Source organism: Larus michahellis, chromosome 5, assembly GCF_964199755.1.
Source record: "Larus michahellis chromosome 5, bLarMic1.1, whole genome shotgun sequence".
NCBI lineage: Eukaryota > Metazoa > Chordata > Aves > Charadriiformes > Laridae > Larus > Larus michahellis.
This window is the reverse complement of record NC_133900.1, coordinates 82037513-82057235: the sequence shown is the minus strand read 5'-3', so window position 1 is coordinate 82057235 and position 19723 is coordinate 82037513. Positions and strand designations below refer to the sequence as shown.

General features: G+C 40.9%; 1 protein-coding gene across 24 annotated transcripts in view; it reads left to right on the top strand.

The window, feature by feature from the left end:
* Window positions 1-19723, top strand: part of TENM3 (teneurin transmembrane protein 3) — a 486507-nt gene that overhangs the window by 394407 nt on the left and 72377 nt on the right. For 12 of the 24 annotated variants that reach the window (XM_074588367.1, XM_074588383.1, XM_074588378.1 and 9 more), the window contains 4 exons: window positions 267-467; window positions 3439-3624; window positions 18023-18049; window positions 19639-19659. In XM_074588367.1, coding sequence (XP_074444468.1) covers window positions 267-467; window positions 3439-3624; window positions 18023-18049; window positions 19639-19659 — 435 coding nt within the window. The remainder of the gene's footprint in view (window positions 1-266; window positions 468-3438; window positions 3625-18022; window positions 18050-19638; window positions 19660-19723) is intronic. The other 12 variants (XM_074588376.1, XM_074588374.1, XM_074588373.1 and 9 more) reach the window with 3 other exon arrangements.

The window sequence follows — 19723 nt, the reverse complement described above, 5'->3', positions numbered from 1 at the left end:
ATTAGGCAGAACAGAGATCAGTTGCCCGAGACCTGAAGCCGATCTTCTTGTAATTCAGAAAAATTAGCAAACCTTGAAAGGTTCTCCATTAACTCAGTGGGAGCCTGTGAGTGTCTTTATGACAGTTATGTGCACACATAAATTTCACGATACTGGAAAACGGTGTGGAAGCGAGGTGTTTTTACAAAGAAAATTGCATTTAGGGCTTGATTAATATTGTTAGGAACGACAACAAGTTTAAGCTGACCTTTCCTGTCTCCCCGCAGCGGATTGCTTGGACCCCGCCTGCTCCAGCCACGGCGTGTGCATCCACGGCGAGTGCCACTGCAACCCGGGCTGGGGGGGCAACAACTGTGAAATCCTGAAGACGATGTGCCCCGACCAGTGCTCTGGCCACGGCACCTACCTCCAAGAGAGCGGTACCTGCACCTGCGACCCCAACTGGACAGGTCCAGATTGCTCCAACGGTAAGGGTTAAAAGCGCTCGCGTGTTGTTAAGTGATGACATCTCAAACAGCAGCATTTTAACAACATTATTCTGTTAGGACCTGACCTGCTGAGCTGATGGAAGTCTTTGAGTCGACTCCAGCATGAACTGTGAATTGATTCAAAGATTCAAAATAATTGATGACTTTGAAGTATTTGAAGATCAGTGCATTTGTTGGTATCTTTTTAGCTGCCTTCACCTGATAACTTCGGGTACTTCACATGCAAGTACAGAATGTTCTTTGTACAATGTATGGATCTAACTATCATCTTACCTAATACGTCTGTTTAGAAACTTAAAACTAGACTAGTGAGATTGGAGATAGTCCCATTTTAAAAGTCTCTCCAGCTAATTGGAGGTATTTTTCTTGAAAAACAGACAGCGTTCCAGTTTGAAGGCGAAGGGAATGCAAGCGTGAATCCTAAACAGCTTTCGAGGAAGGGCACAGGCTGCCAGGGTGGAAGGAGTTGGTAGGAGTGAAGAAGCAGAGGGATTTCTTGGAGTCTGAAACTGATCTTATTAAAACCATAGTCTGAGCTTAGAAACAACAGGAGAAAATGACTGGAGGTACTGACACAGGGAGCAGAATCTAAATATTTATAAAGTATGACAACAGCCTTTTGACAAATATGAGTTTTTAGAATCTCGTTTGGTAGCCACATACGAAGAGAGAAATCACGTCTAACTGTGAGACTTATATTTGTCTAAAACAGTTCATCTAACAACTCAGATGATTTTGTTAATGAAAACTGAACACATGGGCTAGCTGGGTTTATGCCAGCTTATGAATAAATATAACTTTTTCAGGAGCAACCATCTTTTTAAAACAAATGTACTTCCTGACCAGGATCTGTGATACTCCATCATGGCTTATGCATACGAGAGTGATAAGACAGAGTTCCAAACATTCATGAAAACGTGACAGAGAGAAGAAAATGTTGTCTTCTGTTAAATTTGTTTAGAAGGAAGAAAAACCTCCTCTGAACATCTCTAGCACTAAAAATGGCTATTTGTGAGAGACCCTTTCTAGTTCTTAGGCAAAACTTGGATCCTCTATTTCTTGACACGGTGTCCTCTACGCTGTTTTCAATGCTTCAGTTATGCTCCAGCTTTTACTTTTGTTTCAAGGAATGACTGGTCGTTAAAATACCATGAAATATTTCTGATCTCCTCAAATATTTCAAAAGTGTTAGACTCACACAAGAGCTTGGCGAAAATACGCACGGATTATTTGCTGAGGTTGTGCGAAATGACCTTCAGACTGGTACACTAAAAAAGTAAATCTTACCCATAAACATTTTGTTAAGCTGCTAGAAGAAAAAAAGAATGAGTTATTTCCATCAGAGGGGTTTATAGGTTTGAAATCAGCAGAGCTTTCCTCTATCTTCATCAGCAGTTTGTCCGTTAATTAGCCCTTCAATTCCACTTCAATTAAATTAGCTCTAATTAATAAGTTCATTACAAAGATTGACGCACCTTGCTCAGAGCTAGTGTGCTAAAAGCTGATAAACACCTTCACCCTAATGAAAAATTGATTAGATTGAAGAGAAATAAACCTTTCTTTCTTGGAGCTGCGTTGATGTTTTGTGACTCTAAAGTTAATCAAACCATCTTGCATCTCTTAATCAAAAATTTAGTTAAAAGTAGGTATAAAATGTTGTATAGGAAAAAAAAAAAAAAAAGGGAGAGGGGGGAAATTATAGCTGTCTTTCTCCATAAAGGTTTTGGACTGTTTCTTATGGGAAATGTCGCAGCTCCTTGAGCCGGTGTTTCATGTTCCCCGGCACAGTGAGACAGACTCTATGGGGGAAGAAAAACACTGTGGAGTGGGAACTCAACACTTGCGCTGAATACTTCTTCCTTTTACTGTTGGAAATAATTTCAGGCTTTTATTACTAAACTGTTTGTTGTCGTTTACAAGAAAACAAAAAACTAACTATATTACTTCTGTGAAGCGGTACGTGGTGGCAGGCAGCTGTATGGCAGGGAGCTAAGGAAGTCCCTCAGGCTGCATTGTACATCCTCGTGTTTTTCTGTTGTCTGCTTAGCAGAAGTAAAGTTTGCTGGAGTCAGACTAAATGAAGCAAAACTGTAAATGCAAAATCTGGCAGTCTAAATTATCATCTTGTATTAGCTGAGACTTAACATGCGTTGTTTGGCCTCTGACTACCTTTGGCTCTTAATGTGTTTTTCAATTATTCTATCAGTTACAAGTTCCTGTTACTATATGTAAATGACAAGTTAAATTGCTGTATGTTGATTTTTTTTTTAACAATCTATTATTTAAACCAGACTGTTCATAGCTGTCACTGATACAAATTTACTGAAAGTAAAAGAGAATCATCTTTTAAATTTAACAGATGTGTCAGTATGTCAGCGTAGTACTAATTTGTCTCGCTAAGGCTGATTCTTTATAATGAAAAAATGTGTCAGAAATGGCACGTTTTTACTTTGAAAGAAAACAGGGAGCAGGGTAGGGAGGGGAAACCTTGTTAAAATGAACTTTCATTAATATTAGACTTTCACTCGCAACATTCACCTTCAAACAGTGACCTCGGTGTATGGTACGTTTAGTCACTGGGAGTACACTGGAAGTTCTAGTGGGTTTAAGTGCCGTATAATCTAAGGTACAAAAGGTTACTCTTAAGACACTTGTGATCACAAAAAATATGACTGAAAATTAGTCAGCACTAACAGAAGAGCTGCGGACACTTAAGCTCCGCCGGGTCTGCTGGATAACTGAGCATCAGCACAGAGATAAAACTCTGTTGGGTCCCACCTGAAAATGCCCGTCGCAGTAAATTCCTTTGATTTACTTTTCAAACGTTTTGCCTTTCTTATTCTTCATGTGTTGAATTAAAATGTAGCGCGGCTGATTAATGCATACCCTCTCTCTCCCGTGTGCAATCTCTTCCTCCTTTTCTTCCCCCCTCCCCGCCTCTTTCATGCAGAAATCTGTTCGGTGGACTGCGGCCCGCACGGGGTGTGCATGGGGGGCACGTGTCGCTGCGAGGAAGGCTGGACGGGCGCCGCCTGCAACCAGAGAGCCTGCCATCCCCGCTGCGCCGAGCACGGCACCTGTAAAGACGGGAAATGCGAATGCAGCCAGGGCTGGAACGGCGAGCACTGTACCATTGGTAGGCCGGCTACGCTTTACCCTCTCTTCGCTGCCCAAATTTCAAACAGCCGGCCCTGCTGGCCGCGGCTGAATAAGGAGTGTATGGCTTTGAAGCTTGTTTCTTCAAACAGAATATTTGCACGTGTCAGTCTGTGGAAAGGAGTTGATATTTTAAGAAAGGAAATGGTTATACGATGGCCCAGCAGTTCTTCGTACCTCGTTTGCCATGAAAAGCAGGTGGAAGAATTTCCTTTTCAGTCTTTTCCCTTTGACTGCCTGTTGCTGAGGGGGAGGTTACTTTTATTTTGAACTGTAAATATATTATTTGCTTTGTGCTTTTTCTATTTTTATGTGATAGCTTTACATCTTTCGGAAACGAAGCTTCCGATTGTTTTTCTTCTATGGAGATGCTCTAAAAGGTGGCTTGCCTGCACAAAAATGTCACTTCCACCTTGTAATAAATGCGATCTAGCTGCCCAAAATTACCTTCTTGTCAACATCACGCTCTATTTTAGAATTACATCAAATTTCTTCCATGTAAATAATGTAACAGCAGTTTAACACAGCTGATTGAGAAGAAGCCATCCTTATTACTGCTCCTGTGTTTCTGTAATCAAGTTAGTTCTAGTGCCTGGAAAGCTTTGGAAATTGCTGTGCCTTTATCAGCGGAGCTTTTCTTACTCAGTTATGTACAGTCCGTGAGTCCCACGTACAGCGGGACGTCCCTCTCCGCTGCACAGGTCTTGAAGGTGAGCTAGCCTGAGAAATTATATATGTAAATAAGGGGACGTAGAAAAAGCAGAAGAAGAGCTGCCAAAAAGTTTTTTCGTTTTTATTTTGATTTTGTATAGCTGTAGTGCTGAGAAATTCCCTCCCACACTACTCCCTCTCCGTGCAAGACACTGCAGGTCTGTAACAGAGGAGAAGGGTGTGCTGCTAACAATTTGTGCCTGGGCGTAAGCGCACAGCCAAACTGTTGCGTGACAACAGGTAGGAAGCAGAGACAAAGGAGCTGGCGGCAGTCTGATTGTAAGAGACAACTGGCTTGTACTTGAATGTGTGGTGAGCGTGGCACAGAGCTCAGCAAAGGCTGTCACGGGAGTCACAGAGTGGCTCTGCAGGTATTTATGGGGCACATCTCCCAGGTGTGAGAAGCGGAGCACTTAGAGGCGGGTTGAACAGACAACGAAAGAGGTAACCGCAGGTCAGCCGAAGGCAAGAGTTAACTCTGAGTGATGGAGAAACCACCGATAAACTGAATAGTCCAAAAAATTTCCAATAAGGAAAAAACTCATAGTTTTATGTTTGAAAAGATGGAGGAGAGTCAGCTAAAAGAGGTGACGTAGCCAAAGCAACAGGATAGGACAGTAAGTCTAACTGCGGTAGAGCTGATGGATGGGAATATAGCATGATTTGCTTTTGCCATAAGCTAAAAAGACTGGAGGATTTTACCTTTTGTGGATGTTCTGTAACTCTGAATGTGTTAGCACGGCTAAACCATCGCTGGAGCGTGAGTATCTAGGAAGAAGGAACGTCCCAAGCTGGGTTCCCGGGTAGTTTATTCCCCTGGCTGCGCTTGGCCATTGTGGGAGACAGCAGCGTGAGCTCCGAGGGCAGGGAAAATGAGGGGCTGTTTCGGCTCTATTAACTGATACCCACATCACTGCAGCAGGAAAACCAGGCAAGATTCTATTTTGTAGGAGGGAGTCAGGTGTGAAGTAGGAAGATTGATTTGTGAGTTATTTTTTACAGAAATGACAATCGATTTTTTTGTTGTTGTTTGCTAATGAGATTGCTCAGACATATGAGAGATGGGGAATCTGCAGAATCCCGGGGAGAATCGGTAGGGTTAACGTTTTTGAGGAGCTTCCAGAAAACCTGCTGACAAAGAGAGTGAGAGGTGGGCAGAGAACTGCTTTCTGAACAATAAAATAAAGTAAATCTTTAGAAGTAGGATAAAGCCTTTCCCTTGACCGCTTTAACTTGCCAACGAGCAATTACTCAGCAGATCGCTCTGCTGTTGGTCTCACTGACCTTGGCAGCATTTCAAGGGTTGTAGTTATACACGGATGAACTGCTCTTGAACAATTTTTCCAACATATTAAGCACAAACAAGTTTTTCCTCAGCTCTGGGCGAGCAGGTCTGTCTTCCCACCTGTTTATTCTTTAAATGGGTGTTTACTTTGTGGCTGCCGCTGTAAAGATAGTTTGATTTGTTTATGTTGCCCTGCCAGCCTCCAAGACAAGTAATGAGGTACAGGCTCCAGCCTGCTGTTATTTTTTGTAGAGCTCTTTTCTTCAGGAGCCCGGTGTTATGGAGCAACCGGGTCATTTTATTGCTCGTTTCCAAGAGTATTTCCGCTCAGTGGAGTAAGGAGTGCTGCCTCCTCAGCTTGGCAAATGAAGAGTCAAACTGCCTTCTTCTCACCTGCACCTAGAGTAGGTGGTAGCTCTTCCTGAGCAACACATTTCAAAACCGAAGGGACATCAGAACGTTTCTCCACGCAAACCAATTTTTTATTGTTGCCCTCCAGTTGTAACCCAGGCGGGGTTTTTTTATGCTACTTACAGCTCTCAGCTTGGTAGCAGCATATTTATGTCATTTGTGTTGTGCGTATGAAGGACTCCCACTCTCCCTTTATATGTCTAAAAATAAACAGTTGCATCGTTCTTATTTCTAAAAGCCATTAACCATTTAGCTGCAGGAGTGTGAAGTATTTTAGAAAGACGGATACATTGGTTTGATGCATCATGGCAGTCACATGGAGAGCAGTGGCCTAAATTTACAACTTCTTTGGGAAAGGAATATTCCAAAGAAGTTGTACATTTTTTAAGGGGAAAGCACTTTATTCACTTTTTGGGAAGGGAATAGCGCAGCAGGTCTCTGGCTGGATGCACAAAATGGGGTAGATGCGTCTGCGTTAATCACAGAGGCGCTAACTGGAATGTCTACTGACTCCTCTAAATCCGTAACTCAGGTGATCGGAGGGGTTATGGTGTTCTCCTGAAGCAGGAATGCCGTTTAAAATGATAAAAATGTTTTGCACCTCAACTAACGATTTTCATGTATTTCTAAACGCTGACTATCTGTTCAGTCTCATTTTCAGTTAGCTCACTCTTTGTGTTGTTGGCTGACATGTCTTAAAGGGTGGCAAGAAGGAGATTAATTAAAACAAGATAATCCTTGGTTTTATTCCTCTCTAATATCTTTTAAACCCTAGATTGCTTCTGGAGTTATGCTGATTTTCATGTGTACTTCAAGGTACTCAAAAGGGAATTCGGACAAAGGAAATTCTAATTGCTCTAAACTTCCAGAGACCGTTTCTTTGGTTTATTTCAATACTTCAGGGCTCTCAATACTTCATTATAAGGAAGCAAAATCATAGGTGATGGCAAAGGTTTGCTTTTTTTATTCAGAAAAAATGCAGACATCTACTTCGCTGGGTTAAGCATCAGCACTTCCCTAAGGCTGAGGATCGCAAGACCGGAATTGGGAAATAGAATCATAGAATCTTCATGGTTGGAAAGGACCTTTGAGATCATCGAGTCCACCCATACACACACAAAAAAACCCAAACCTCTACAGTCTCTGCCACTAGAGCATGCCCTGAAGTGCCACATCTGGACGTTTCTTCAACACCTCTAGGGATGGTGACTCGCCCCCCTCCCTGGGCAGGCTGTTCCAGGGCCTGAGTGCTATTTGTGAGGGAGAACAGAATACACTGGATAAAGCAGGTTGCTTTTCTTTTTTTGAAGCAATGTGTGTAGCGAGGTGGGCAAGATTGTTTTGACTGAGGCGGTAAGCCCCGTGGGTGTCGCTGATATCCACGGTTCCGTTGTGCGTCTCTGGGACAGGGTAGCTCCAGCTGCGATACCACGCCTGAGGCAGGCCACGCTTGTGAGCCATTGCCTTTGCTCTGAACACACACCTCCAAAGATTTATATCAAAGATGTTCAGCAGATAACTGCGTGTTCAGTGTTGTGATGAAACGAATCTAATGAGAATTAACAAAACCCAAGATTTAGTGCTGTTGTTTAGCATCTTACAGGTTTGAACTAAACACTGGCCACGTATGTTTCAAACACTAAACTATTTAAGGCTCCTAAATTGCTTACTGTCTTTTCCCTCCTGAGAATTGTAATGTTTCACCATTTCCTGTATCCACGTGAGAACAGCTTAACTCAACAGTTTACTGCAAAGTTATGGAAAATCACCATCCAATTGTTTATTTGGTCCGGGAGTGACGTTCGGGGGTCTGAGGTGAACATCCATATATTATTTTGGGAAGCTCAACCTGCATCTCAATGTGGTACAAGACGGCACATGCACAGCTGGTACCCAGGTGATAGCCTGGATGAAATTTTCCTCTGTAATTAAGTTTTCATAACACAGTTGTGCTAAAATGTGTTTTTGTTTCCTTTCTGTCCTGGCTTGCAGTGAGTTCAGTGACCTGCTCCGGTCTGAGTAGTTGTTTTGTGAGATTGGAACAGATACTATTTCAGAAAGTCTATTATTTTTTGTGATATAACTGGCATGTACCACGAGTAAATTAAGTAACTGTCATAGGAAGCCCATAAATATGAATACTTTTCCAGCTGCTTTTCCATTAAACTCCGTTAGCTGAATGGAATTAGTAAATAATTATGTTGGTGGGGAATCTGTTATATCCATGTGCTGCGGAACATCTCAGTTTTACAATGCAGCTTAATTTTTTCTATAGACCAAATTAGTTTTAGAGTCATCTCCATTGCAAATTGGCCAATTTGCATTAAAACTATGCCTTCTTGTTCAGATTTGTCAACACCTCTTTTTTAAAAAGTCTTTAACATTAAGCATGGGTGGGTAAGACCATCTGTTTATGGAGCTTGCCTGCAGCTCCATTACTTAACACACGAGACAGGTTACAGCTGTTTAATTGTTATCGTGTTGAACGATAATCTTGCCGTCCAAAATTAATATTTATATATGTATGCATGGAAAGCATGTGTCGTTAAACATAAGTGATCTAAATGTGGATTAATGTCATTAAGCATTCGTATTAATCCCCCGGGAGGGCTAAAGTTAGCATCCTGGTACTTTCATGCCACTTTGGAGTGCTGCGTGAGGCCGCTTTACCTGATACCTAGAACGGAAATTCAAATCCAGTGGTGGCCGCCGTAGAAGTGTACAGCTTGTAATACGTTTATATTCCAGTGAGAATTGGTATATCTTCTAAGAATTTCCCCTGAAGTTTAGTTGAGGAAAAAAATAACAAGGGACAGCAAAGTATTTGTTTGAACCTTTTTTGTCGCATGAAAAGACACTAACACGACGTTCAAACCAATCAAACCCGAAATAAATTTTCTTCACCAAGGAATCTCTGCTTTCAGCTATTTTAGCTAGAAAAAACAGGAAAGTCATCTGGTTTAGATAATCAGAATTATGAAAAAAAAATAAATAACATCTAGAGCACACTCTGATAAGTGTGTTTCCGTTGGTACAGGCTCTGTCCTGGTGACTGATAAAAACGATTTTCTGACCAGGGACAGACATGGAGGTATTTGCGTGCTGGTTTTCTACGTGACCACGAGCAGCGTAAGCTCCGAAGTCCTGCTGGTGCCGAGGAATGCTAAGCAGCAATCTCCTCCGCTGACTGACACGGTCTGCACCTGCTCTCTTTAACACGTGTTTGGCTCAGGGCTCCTTATATTCCAGATTTCAAATATGACTACAGGGAAATGACACTTTATCTCGTTATAAGATCAGAGAGCAAGTCAAGACAAATGTGTTCCTCCTGTTAATTAAAGGAAGTGCTTATAGAAAAGTTGATACGGCTATATGTCATTACACTGTATATTGTTGAAGTACAGGCTTGCCGAAGTAAGTTATGGATGAGTTTAAGGGCTTGATTGATCTTCTCCACGTTTGCAGGTTAGGAGGAGAGCAGCGTGGATAACCGGTGTTATGATGACCACCATCAACTTTAGTACTGACGTTAAGTTGCCAAGCATGGTTTACTTTTCTCCGAAGTTTAAATTATCAAGAATATTCACATTTCAAAGTGTTAGGTATTTAGTGTACCTTAGTCCAATCATGCCAAGAATTCTTCATAAATTTTAAGATTCTTTCGAGACTTTAGAATTTTGATCAGAAGGAAATTTTTTTCCTTCAAATTAGAATAATTACTGCGGTATGAATATATTCTGTAATTATCAAACTACCTAAATTTATGTTTTTCTTTAGTTTTGAGTTCATGGAATTATACCTCAGTACAAATTTCATCTTAAAAGTAAGATTGCATTAGAATGAAGGTTTGGCGTTTGACATTCAAACAGTTTATTCTCAGGTAGAGTCAATCAGAGATTCAGAACTAATTCTACCAAATATCAGTTAGTTCACACAATAGTATGAGTGAAATCCTGCTTTCCAAACAGCTGACTTGACTGCCTTGGAGTTGGGATTTCACCACCGTATTTATACCTGTACCCTCAATGCAAAAACTCCATGAAAAAGAAACGATGACTTTCTTGGCACCCAGAGGACCGATAAGCACAGTTTAACAAGATTTTGTGAAATTTAGAACAAATATTTTTTTGGCCTTTCCTGTGCCTGAAGGGCATGTTAATTCGCCAGGCCAATTCTTGAATATGCAAAATATTTGCATGTTCGGTAACTATAAAAATATTCAATTACTAGCTAAATTGAAGATAGCGGTTGCGTCTGAAGCTATGAAAAAAGAGAATTATTGGTCAGGCCTTAACACATTTCAAGACCAAGTATCTCAAATACAGTTAGCATACTTTAAATTGCTAATTGCTGATTTGCATTTAAATGAGGACCACATGTGAAGTTCAAGTTAGGCACATTTTCAGAAAACAGCAGAATCCTCTGAGATGTGAAGAATTTTAAAGCAGGTTGCAAAGCTTACTTGAGCTGAAGTGGCCAAAAAGTCAGTGCTTTTGTACGTTGTGCTGGTGAGACACGTTCTGAAAGTACTTCCAGCCAGCAGGAAAGATGGAAACACTAATGATTCCCATCCCGTTCCATCCCCTAATATGTTTTCAAGCCAAATTTATCTTTCATGCAGTCCTTAATGTGAGCGTCAGGATTTATCGGCATCTGTCTGAGGCAGGTCTTTGCGAGTTTGTCAGGGGTCTCAAACAGGTATTTGATCTTTTTCAGCCTGTATATGTGAGACGGTTTTAAATCCTTAATGGCATATACCCTTTCTTCTAAATCCTTTTCTGGCTAAATAGATGTTAAATAGGAAACAACACTGCTCATGAACTTCCCAGCAGTCCCAGACTTCCTATGTCTATTATATCCTTAAAAGCAGATGAACCTTTTATTCTAAGATACCTGTGGCTTTCCAGTAATAACGATGAGAAATCTTACTTTATAGTAATATTGGGATAGACTACAGAACAAAAAATCTAAAGGGTGGTGGGCTTATGTGCCCTTGTACATGAAAACACATAAAGGGTTGCTGCAAAGATCGGCTGCGGTCTGGGCAAGGGAGAAATTGCAGTGAATTCAGGTCTCTGCATAAACACGGGTCTATGTAGACGTTGGAGAAAAGTGCAGAAATTATGAAGAAGGTACAATTTCAGGATGAGGATTGTGTTTTGGCCTGTGGAGGGAGGAGAACAAAGAAAATTGCCTGAAACTATTATTCCGTCCATGTGTTCTCCTTTAGTAGAAGGGCAAGATGGGAATTTAGGAGTAAAAAAGTATCAAAAAGGGAAGAGCGCTTGTAATCCTGCTCTATTGGCAGCGATGCTCTGAACATATGGTGTGTCTAAGACAAAGTTCTCATAAACTCAGAGAGAGGATGACAACCATGAGCTGCTTCCAGTGGAAGAACATGTGCTTTCAGTACTGTTCAGTGATGAATAGAGAGAATTACATTTGCAAATGATACCAAAGCCCGCTGCCTCCAAGCACTTTGGAAGACAGGACAAGAATTTAAAATTACTTTAACAAATAGCACAGGCTACGCAGAAAAATAAGGTGCAATTCAACAAATGCCGAGTTCTGTGCTTAAGGAAGAATAATCAGCTCCACAAATCCAAGTTAGGAAGCAGCTCGCCGGGCAGAAGAGCATCAGAAAAGGCTGTAGTGGGTGACGAATTTGACATGAGTGAACCTCTCTGAAGACAGGTTAGAACAGGGGCTTTAAACTTTTATGAATTCTGGACTCCTGTAACTTTTATGGTAGAGGTGTGGAGCTCCTCAGAGATTGCATATGGATGCGTGACTTTTTTTAGGCACTCTCTGAGAGTAAAAGCGGTTGCTTGAAAGAATCGATACGCTACCCCCTAGGTCTGCTGCGGGTAGGATAAGAAATACTGGGTTTAAATATCACAAGAGATACTTAGTTTTTTACATTCAAAAGGTGTTTTAATTGTCGGATAGGTAAACTTTGGCTGGGGTGAAGTGAGAGGAACTTAAGGGTGATGTGGTAGCCAGGTCAGGAGAAGTAAACCACCACAGATGGAGTCTCAAATAGGTTAGAGGGGTCAGGCCAGAGACGCCAACTCCAAGTTTTGTACCAGTTCCCCCAAAACAAGCACGAAAACCCGTTTACACAAACTAGATTCTCCCTGAAGCTTGCCATGAAACTCTTGGAGTTTCTCTTCTGTTGGCAAGTGCCTGTGAAGCCACCGATACAGTGTGTGCCCCGTCCCCTGCGACTGCTTGGCTGCGCAGGGAGGAAGATTCTCTGATTCTATGAAGAAATAATGTTCATAAGACTTTGATAGCAAATGGCAGAAGCGCAGGTGGTTCATCTAAGCCTCCCTGTTGCTCACCGGAAAAAAAATGTAATGTGACAGAATGGAATCTCTTTTTTTCCCCCCTTCCTTTTTTTTATCAGTTTTCTCCATGTGCATAGGTCTTGAGAGCTTTCAAATGCCCAAACACCACCATGGTCAAAGAACATTAGTAAAGGTGCAAAATCAAGAATAGAAAGTTCAAAGAACATCGGTAAAGTTGAAAAATCAAGAACAGAAAGTTAGGAAGCCACAAGAGCACACTTCTGTGTGTCATTATCATTATATCATATAGCAAAAGATATAATGTATATTAATTATAGCATATACATACCATTGTCATAAAACCAGATAATGATAGTACTAAGATAACGATTTTTCCCTCTGCCCCTGACAGACCTGATTTAAGACCGTCACAAGGCTGTGAAGGGCTGTCGCATGCAGAAACCCCACTTTGTTTGTGCCAGGGGCTGGCGCACGGGGTGATCTGGTCAAGAATGGGTTTGAAGAACAGTTCTTCAAACTGGATTCCAGCCTTGCTTCTACCACCTCTATTCCATTAGTCATTCACAAAGGCAAACTTCAAGTGTCCTCTGGCTCTTCTTCAGTTTCTGGGGACCTGACTTGCTTGTGTGTGAATTGCTAAAATGCTGATTTGTGTATGAAATCCTGTATAAGTCTAAGTATTTTGAAAAATCACATCATAGGTGTTCTCAGCCAAACGGGTGGATACTTTTCACTTTAATCTTTCTATGCTTTAGTTCCCCACTGGTAAAATGAGAAGAGAATACATTCTCTGCTCACACCAGAAGTGTGAAGACACTATACTAAATAATTTTGGGTTTGGGAGGAAGAGGATAGAGAAGTCTATAAGAAAAAAGTTACTTCTTTGTTTAGTTTAGCCTGGTGTGCCTGTTGCTAAGGCATCAGCCGCTTGCTGTTCATGGGGGAATGGTTACTGACTGAGGACTGCCAGCTCTGTACATCGGCGATGGAAGAAGGTTATCAAAATTGCACAGGTAGCTGTAAAACTCAGCATTGCCTAAATTTGGGGTATTTAGCTTTGCCACACCTGATACTCTTGTAATGCGGGGGGTTTTTTTTTGTCATATGGGTAGTAAACGAAGTTTTACACAAGTATTAAAAATCAATGAAAACATGAAGGGAAGATACTAAAACTTTCGAACTACGAACAATCAGACAACTAACTGTATAGAAAGCTTAAGGGAAACTGTACACTGTCAACATGCCGTAGTTTGCTTGCAGTCAGTGTTTCTACTGAGAAATTAAGATGGCATTTTGACCTGTTATGTATGACACTTAGCTGTATGTATGACCTGTTATGTATGACACTTATGTCCTTGTATGACACTTAGCGCAAGGTCAATGCAGAAGTCTGAACACGACTGATGCGAGGGATGTTCACATCTTCCTGGAGAAGGTTTGTGTCTGGGTTAGAGCAGAGATACATGTGCAGTCGCTCCCCAGTGAACGGGGATTGCGGTGCCGAGCGGTGGGCGATGAGAGTAAGCAAAACTAAATTTGCTAGGAGAAGGGCAGAACAGTGTTCTTCGTTGTTCCTGCATACTGAAATTATTTATCATCTTTTTTTCTTCCCTGCCTTTGGATCTCTTCTTTCTTTCTAATTTCTCCTTTCTGTTTTGTTTTGGGCAGAGAGGCCGTAACGCATAAGGAGAAAGCCAATGGTATTAGAATCATAGAATCGCCCAGGTTGGAAGGGACCTTTCAGATCGTTGAGTCCAACCATCAGCCTAACCCTGACAAAACCCATCACCAAACCCTATCTCTAAGCACTATGTCTGCCCATCTGTTAAATACCTCCAGGGATGGTGCCTCAACCACTTCCCTGGGCAGCCTGTTCCAATGCTTAATAACCCTTTCAGTGTATCCAATCTAAACCTGTCCTGGTGCAACTTGAGGCTGTTTCCTCTTGCCCTATCGCCTGTTCCCTGGGAGAAGAGACCGACCCCCCCTGGCTACCCCCTCCTTTCAGGGAGCTGCAGAGAGTGAGAAGGTCTCCCCTCAGCCTCCTCTTCTCCAGGCTGAACACCCCCAGCTCCCTCAGCCGCTCCTCACCAGACTTGTGCTCCAGACCCCTCACCATCTCCGTTGCCCTTCTCTGGACACGCTCCAGCACCTCAATGTCTTTCTTGTGGTGAGGGGCCCAAAACTGGCCACAGCCCTCGAGGTAGGGCCTCACCAGTGCCAAGTACAGGGGGACAATCACTGCCCTAGTCCTGCTCACCATTAGTGGAGAGGAGGCAGGGTTTCGTCTCTCACTTTCAAGCTGTAGGAAGTAAAAAAACTTAAAAGTAGCTTTTAATTTAGGCAGACCTCGATTGACATGGCTTTGATCCCATTCTTCTCTATTTTTGCTTCACGTCTGGTGGTAATGTGACGTCAAATTCTGCTCTTAGGGCCAAGTAACTCATGACTCTTGCAGAGCTGTTGAGTTGACGCTGTAATGGGACTTTATTTCCACTGCAAAAAACATGTGGCATGTTGTAGTCTAGTGTACAGATTACAAAGATTATGACAGGTGAAGATGTCTGGTGGAGGATAATAATGTAAACTAATAGTAATATAAATTGGCTATACAGTATTTAGAAGCATATCACAGTTATAATCCTTTATGACAGAATAATCAGAGTAAAGCAGTGTTATAAGTACCAATTAAGGAACATCAAATCAATGGGTATGTGACTCATGCTGATTTAAACGGGAGCTGATTGGGATAAATGGATTTAATATGTCCGTTTATTCTGTGGCTATTCTGTCATACCTGGAGGAAGTAGCGTACGAGTAATCTAAGGAAGACACTGACTTACATCTCTGATAGGAGACTAATGGGAGACATTAAATTAAAAAAAAAAAAAGTCTGGGTTCTGAGTGGTTATGAATTATGCCTTGTTAAATGTGAATTTGCCTGACTGTTACCTTTGTAAAAAAGTTCTTTGTAAAATACATTTATCTGCCACGTATTTATATAAATATCCACACACATTGATAACACGGTTTATATTTTACATTGTATGAATTTTGAGTGCCACTTACATCTTCTTGGATTTTCACTGTCCTAGAAAAAGTGCAAATTTTATATCTTCATTTTTCTTTTCTTCATTCTATTTGGAGCTCTACAAAGTCCCTGTACTCCTGGAAATAATAGCAAGGTGTTAAATTTCACAGTCTTAAACCCTGCAAGAAAACCCTTGTAGGTATATCGGCTGGCCTATAATTAGACTTTTTAAGGACTTAACATAACCCAGATGTGCCAGATGTGTAAATATCTTGCCAAGGGGCACCTGCTGAGGTGCTCCATCCTGCTAAAGTGCTCCAAATCCCACCTGGAATTCTCTATGCAGAGGAAAAAAGGCTTGTATTTTGTACTGCCACACAGAGCTGGGTTCATTCCTGTTTCAGTTGCAGCGAAGATAAGGAAGACAGCATGGCTAGTTAAACTTTGCTGCAAAGTTATACTGGTTTTGGTCGCTCGTTTTCTGCTTTTTGGTTCCTCTAGGATGCTGCATGTTAACCAAAAGAGTTTCCCATGTTGTCCTTTTTTTTGTGTGTGTGTATGGTTGGACTCGATGATCTCAAAGGTCCTTTCCAACCATGAAGATTCTATGATTCTGTGTCAACTGGCCGTGAGTAAAAGGATGCTGGAAGGTAGAACTTGTTTTCCGAGCATTATAGGTGTATGGTCTGGAACTGACTTCTTATAAGACTCCTGGATGCAAAGAATAGCATTTTCTTAATCCTTTTTTTTTTTTAAATGCAGATTGAATTTCTGAAAGGAAATAACATGTCGGGGCCTGGGATTGCAGGGACTATTTTCAGCTCTCTAGGAGGTTTTGTTGTATGTTCTGTTTTGTTACCTATCCTTACATTTGTAGAGGCATTTAATGTTTCACTGGTGGACAGATGCATTCCCCAGACAGACCTAATTGCTTCCATTTTATGGAGTAAAGCTTGATTTTTTTCCTCCACACGTACTACACCATGTTCCGAGAGCAGCTGTGTAGGAGCAAGGGGAATTCTGTTGGATGAGCAAGAGAAGAATTTGATCCACCCTGAAATGCAGCTGTATCGTTTTTCTTTTTGTTTGTGGTTAATGTGAAAAGCTACTTAGTTTGTTGCTGCTGTTGTAAATGTTCTGTAATTGATGTTTTCATCTTCTTACTTTGTCTCCCTTTAACCTTACCGTTATCAAAAAAATTAAAAAAAGAAAACCCAACTGTGCCGTGGACAACCTGACACTTGCTTCGAGAGAGAGGAACTAGAAAGTTTCCACCCCTTAGTTGTGGCTTCTGTGAGATTACGTATCTCATCGGCTCCCTCCGTGGTCTCAGGAAGAGCTTTTTCCCGTTCACCCAAACTGGAGGAAAGGCCATGGAAATGCCTTTTTTACCCATCCGATACACAAAGTTGAGGGATAACAGCAAGTGACAGAGTACTTGGCCAGACAGGGGCCATCATCCAGCACGGATCTAGAAAAGGTCAGATTTTGAAAGTAAGAGAGCCCACGAGGGGGCTGTGTTGAGAGAAAGCCCATGAGGGCTGTGTTGAGGGACCTTGTCCACAGCAAAAACTGGGATTGAATCCAACATTGTTGACCCGCTTGGCGTGTCCCCACTGCAATAGTCTGTAATATCCTGCCATATCCTCTAATACCGCGTGTGCAGGTGGCTGGGTTCGGTAGCCTGCGATGGACCTGTCCCACGTGGTTTTGCTATGTGACATTAACCCCTTTAACACACCTGCGGCTGGTGTCTGTTTCCTGAAAGCAAGGAGGGAACGTGTAACCCATCTCTGCCGGGTTTCATGCATTAAAAGTAGGGCCCGCTGCTTCAAATCCATCTTGTGTTCTGTCTGTCATTCATCCATCTGCCTCCTCAAATTTTTTGTGAAATTTTAAGTGTCATAACTTCTAAAAAAAAAAAAGTCTTGCTATTCGTGGCTATACCGTGTTATTTATTTTTACACATCTAAAGCCTAAGTTTTATTTTCACCCGTTTTTCCAAATTAAATGGAACACCACGCTACTAACCCCACTGTGCCCTCTTCCACCCCATGTATACGATCTAACTTATTTTACATAATTGGTGTGTGTGCTCGGAAGAATAACGGTAGCTGAATTGAAGCAGAAGAAAACTATTCCTCCTAAAAATCCTGTTAATCCAGTTGGAATTAAGATAGTGTGCTGGTTGTGCTGTCAGAGTCATACGTGACCTGCAAATCAAAGCTCTTCCACTCTGTGGTCAGTGTTTTAAAGCTCATAAGCTAAATAATTACTCTTACATTGTGTTGCAATTTGAATTTTTTAACTAGCTCTGATGATATTTTTGTTAGACGTAAAAATCAAAGCATGATTTGAAGAGAAGTCAGCAGAAAGGTCTCAGGAAGGTAGTATCTCGTTCTTCCGCAGGCCGCCTTTCTAAAGTAGTTTCGTTGAGTCATGACGGTGTTTGCTGAAAAGAGAATTTCTTGCATTTTTAAAAGCTTTGAAATACATTTTCATTTTGTAATGTAAGACCTCTCGTGTCAGGTGCACCTGCTTGATTTGCATGTGAATTCTGAACAATTCTTGTTTTATGTGACACTTCTGAAATGTCTGTCTGTTTTTTTTTTTCTTTTTAATTCTCAAGCTCACTATTTGGATAAGATAGTGAAAGGTACTGTATATTTGCTCTTTGATGACATGCCTATACCTACATGTGCTTTTTTATATGAATATATAGTTACAAACGTACTACTCTGGGCAACAGAATCTTCTCTTACATACATTCCACGGATTATAGATTTAACTCATATGACTTTCAGCTCATCTCAAATTAAAAATGAAATCTTGCTTATGTGACATAATAACGTTTTGTCAGTAATTACACATTTATATGCAAACTGTATATATGTATTAGATTTTGTTTGAACCAAAAACTGAAGATAGTATTCATTTGCTGTTTGGTGTTTTTTTCTTTGTTAGTTTTGTCATTGGACCTCTACCTACAAAACTGTAAATATTTAGGAAACAAAGCAAAGCGATGCTCTTGTCACAGGACAAGAGTCATTAGTTCTAAAGAACAGATTAATTATAGATATGTGTATGTTTATATACAGAGAGATCAATAGAATACCCCAGGCTTTTAAGCTTTTGTTTATCTGAATGTAGAAAATCTATAGGAAATTATGGCTTGTATTTTGTATGAAGACAGAAAAAGCTCGTTTACTCCACGCAACATTTTCAATTAAAAGGCTCAAGGATGCAAAAGCCTAACATGAAACAGCAAAGATTCTTGTATCTTCAGTTACGGTGAAAAGTTGATTTAGAAAAATGTTTAAAATATTCCTACCCCTCTTTCCCTGAGTATCTTTCTCTATTCCTTATTTGTGTTTTTTTTTCATTAGAATATGGCAATATTCATGGCAATATCCAGGCTTTCACACAATAAGTCTTGAGTGTACCCAGTTGACTCCTAAAACACTCTGTCAGTATTGCAATTAAATATGTAAGTCTTCCATAAATTAAACAGAAGAAAGATTAAGAAAAAAATAGGTCTCAGTGCGTCAACAAATACTATTAGCAGCTCCAGTCTGCAAGAATAAGAGCAGCAAAACTAATCTCGGCGTGGCATGATGGCAGGAGCATCACCACACTTCCTCACCAGAGGTTTTCTCAATCCTCTGCTTTCTAAGAGTCATTTCACAAGAGTTAAGCACCCTCTATAACTTTTTTCTGGGAATGTTTGTAATTTGGAGCTACACGGTTGAAAGGAGTCAGTAAATTCACAAGTCTTTAGAAGAAAAAAATAGACTCTTACTTCTGAAAGACTGTTCTAAGCTCAACTAAGCTTAACCAAAACGGGTCAGTAGATGAGTTCACAAAAATAGTAGTTCTACAAAGTGAAAGAGAGTGCAGTCACTTAGATTTTTTGGATAAAAGTTTGCAGAAAACTGTTGTGTCCAAAAATATCTGATTCGTAGCCACCTTCTCATAAGATATTTAGTGCCATAACTGTATTTGCTTCTGTCGGTGTCTTATCATAGCCATAGATAAGGAACACCAAAATCTACATATTGATAGCGTTGTCATCCTCATACAGATCATGTTGGCTGCATGCCAGATTTCATCACTAGGAAGTGACAGATACTGGTTGTTTTTTTTTTTTTTTTTAAAATGCAATGTTAGACTGAAAACAATTATCGATTTTGGATATATTAAATTATTTTAATTGTTTCCCAAATTTTCCCTCCTTGGCCATAAAAGCAGACAAGATAGGATATAAAGGTAACAGCACAAAAGCCTTAGGGAGATTGTCACAAAAAATCACTCTCTGCTATCTGTCTTGAAG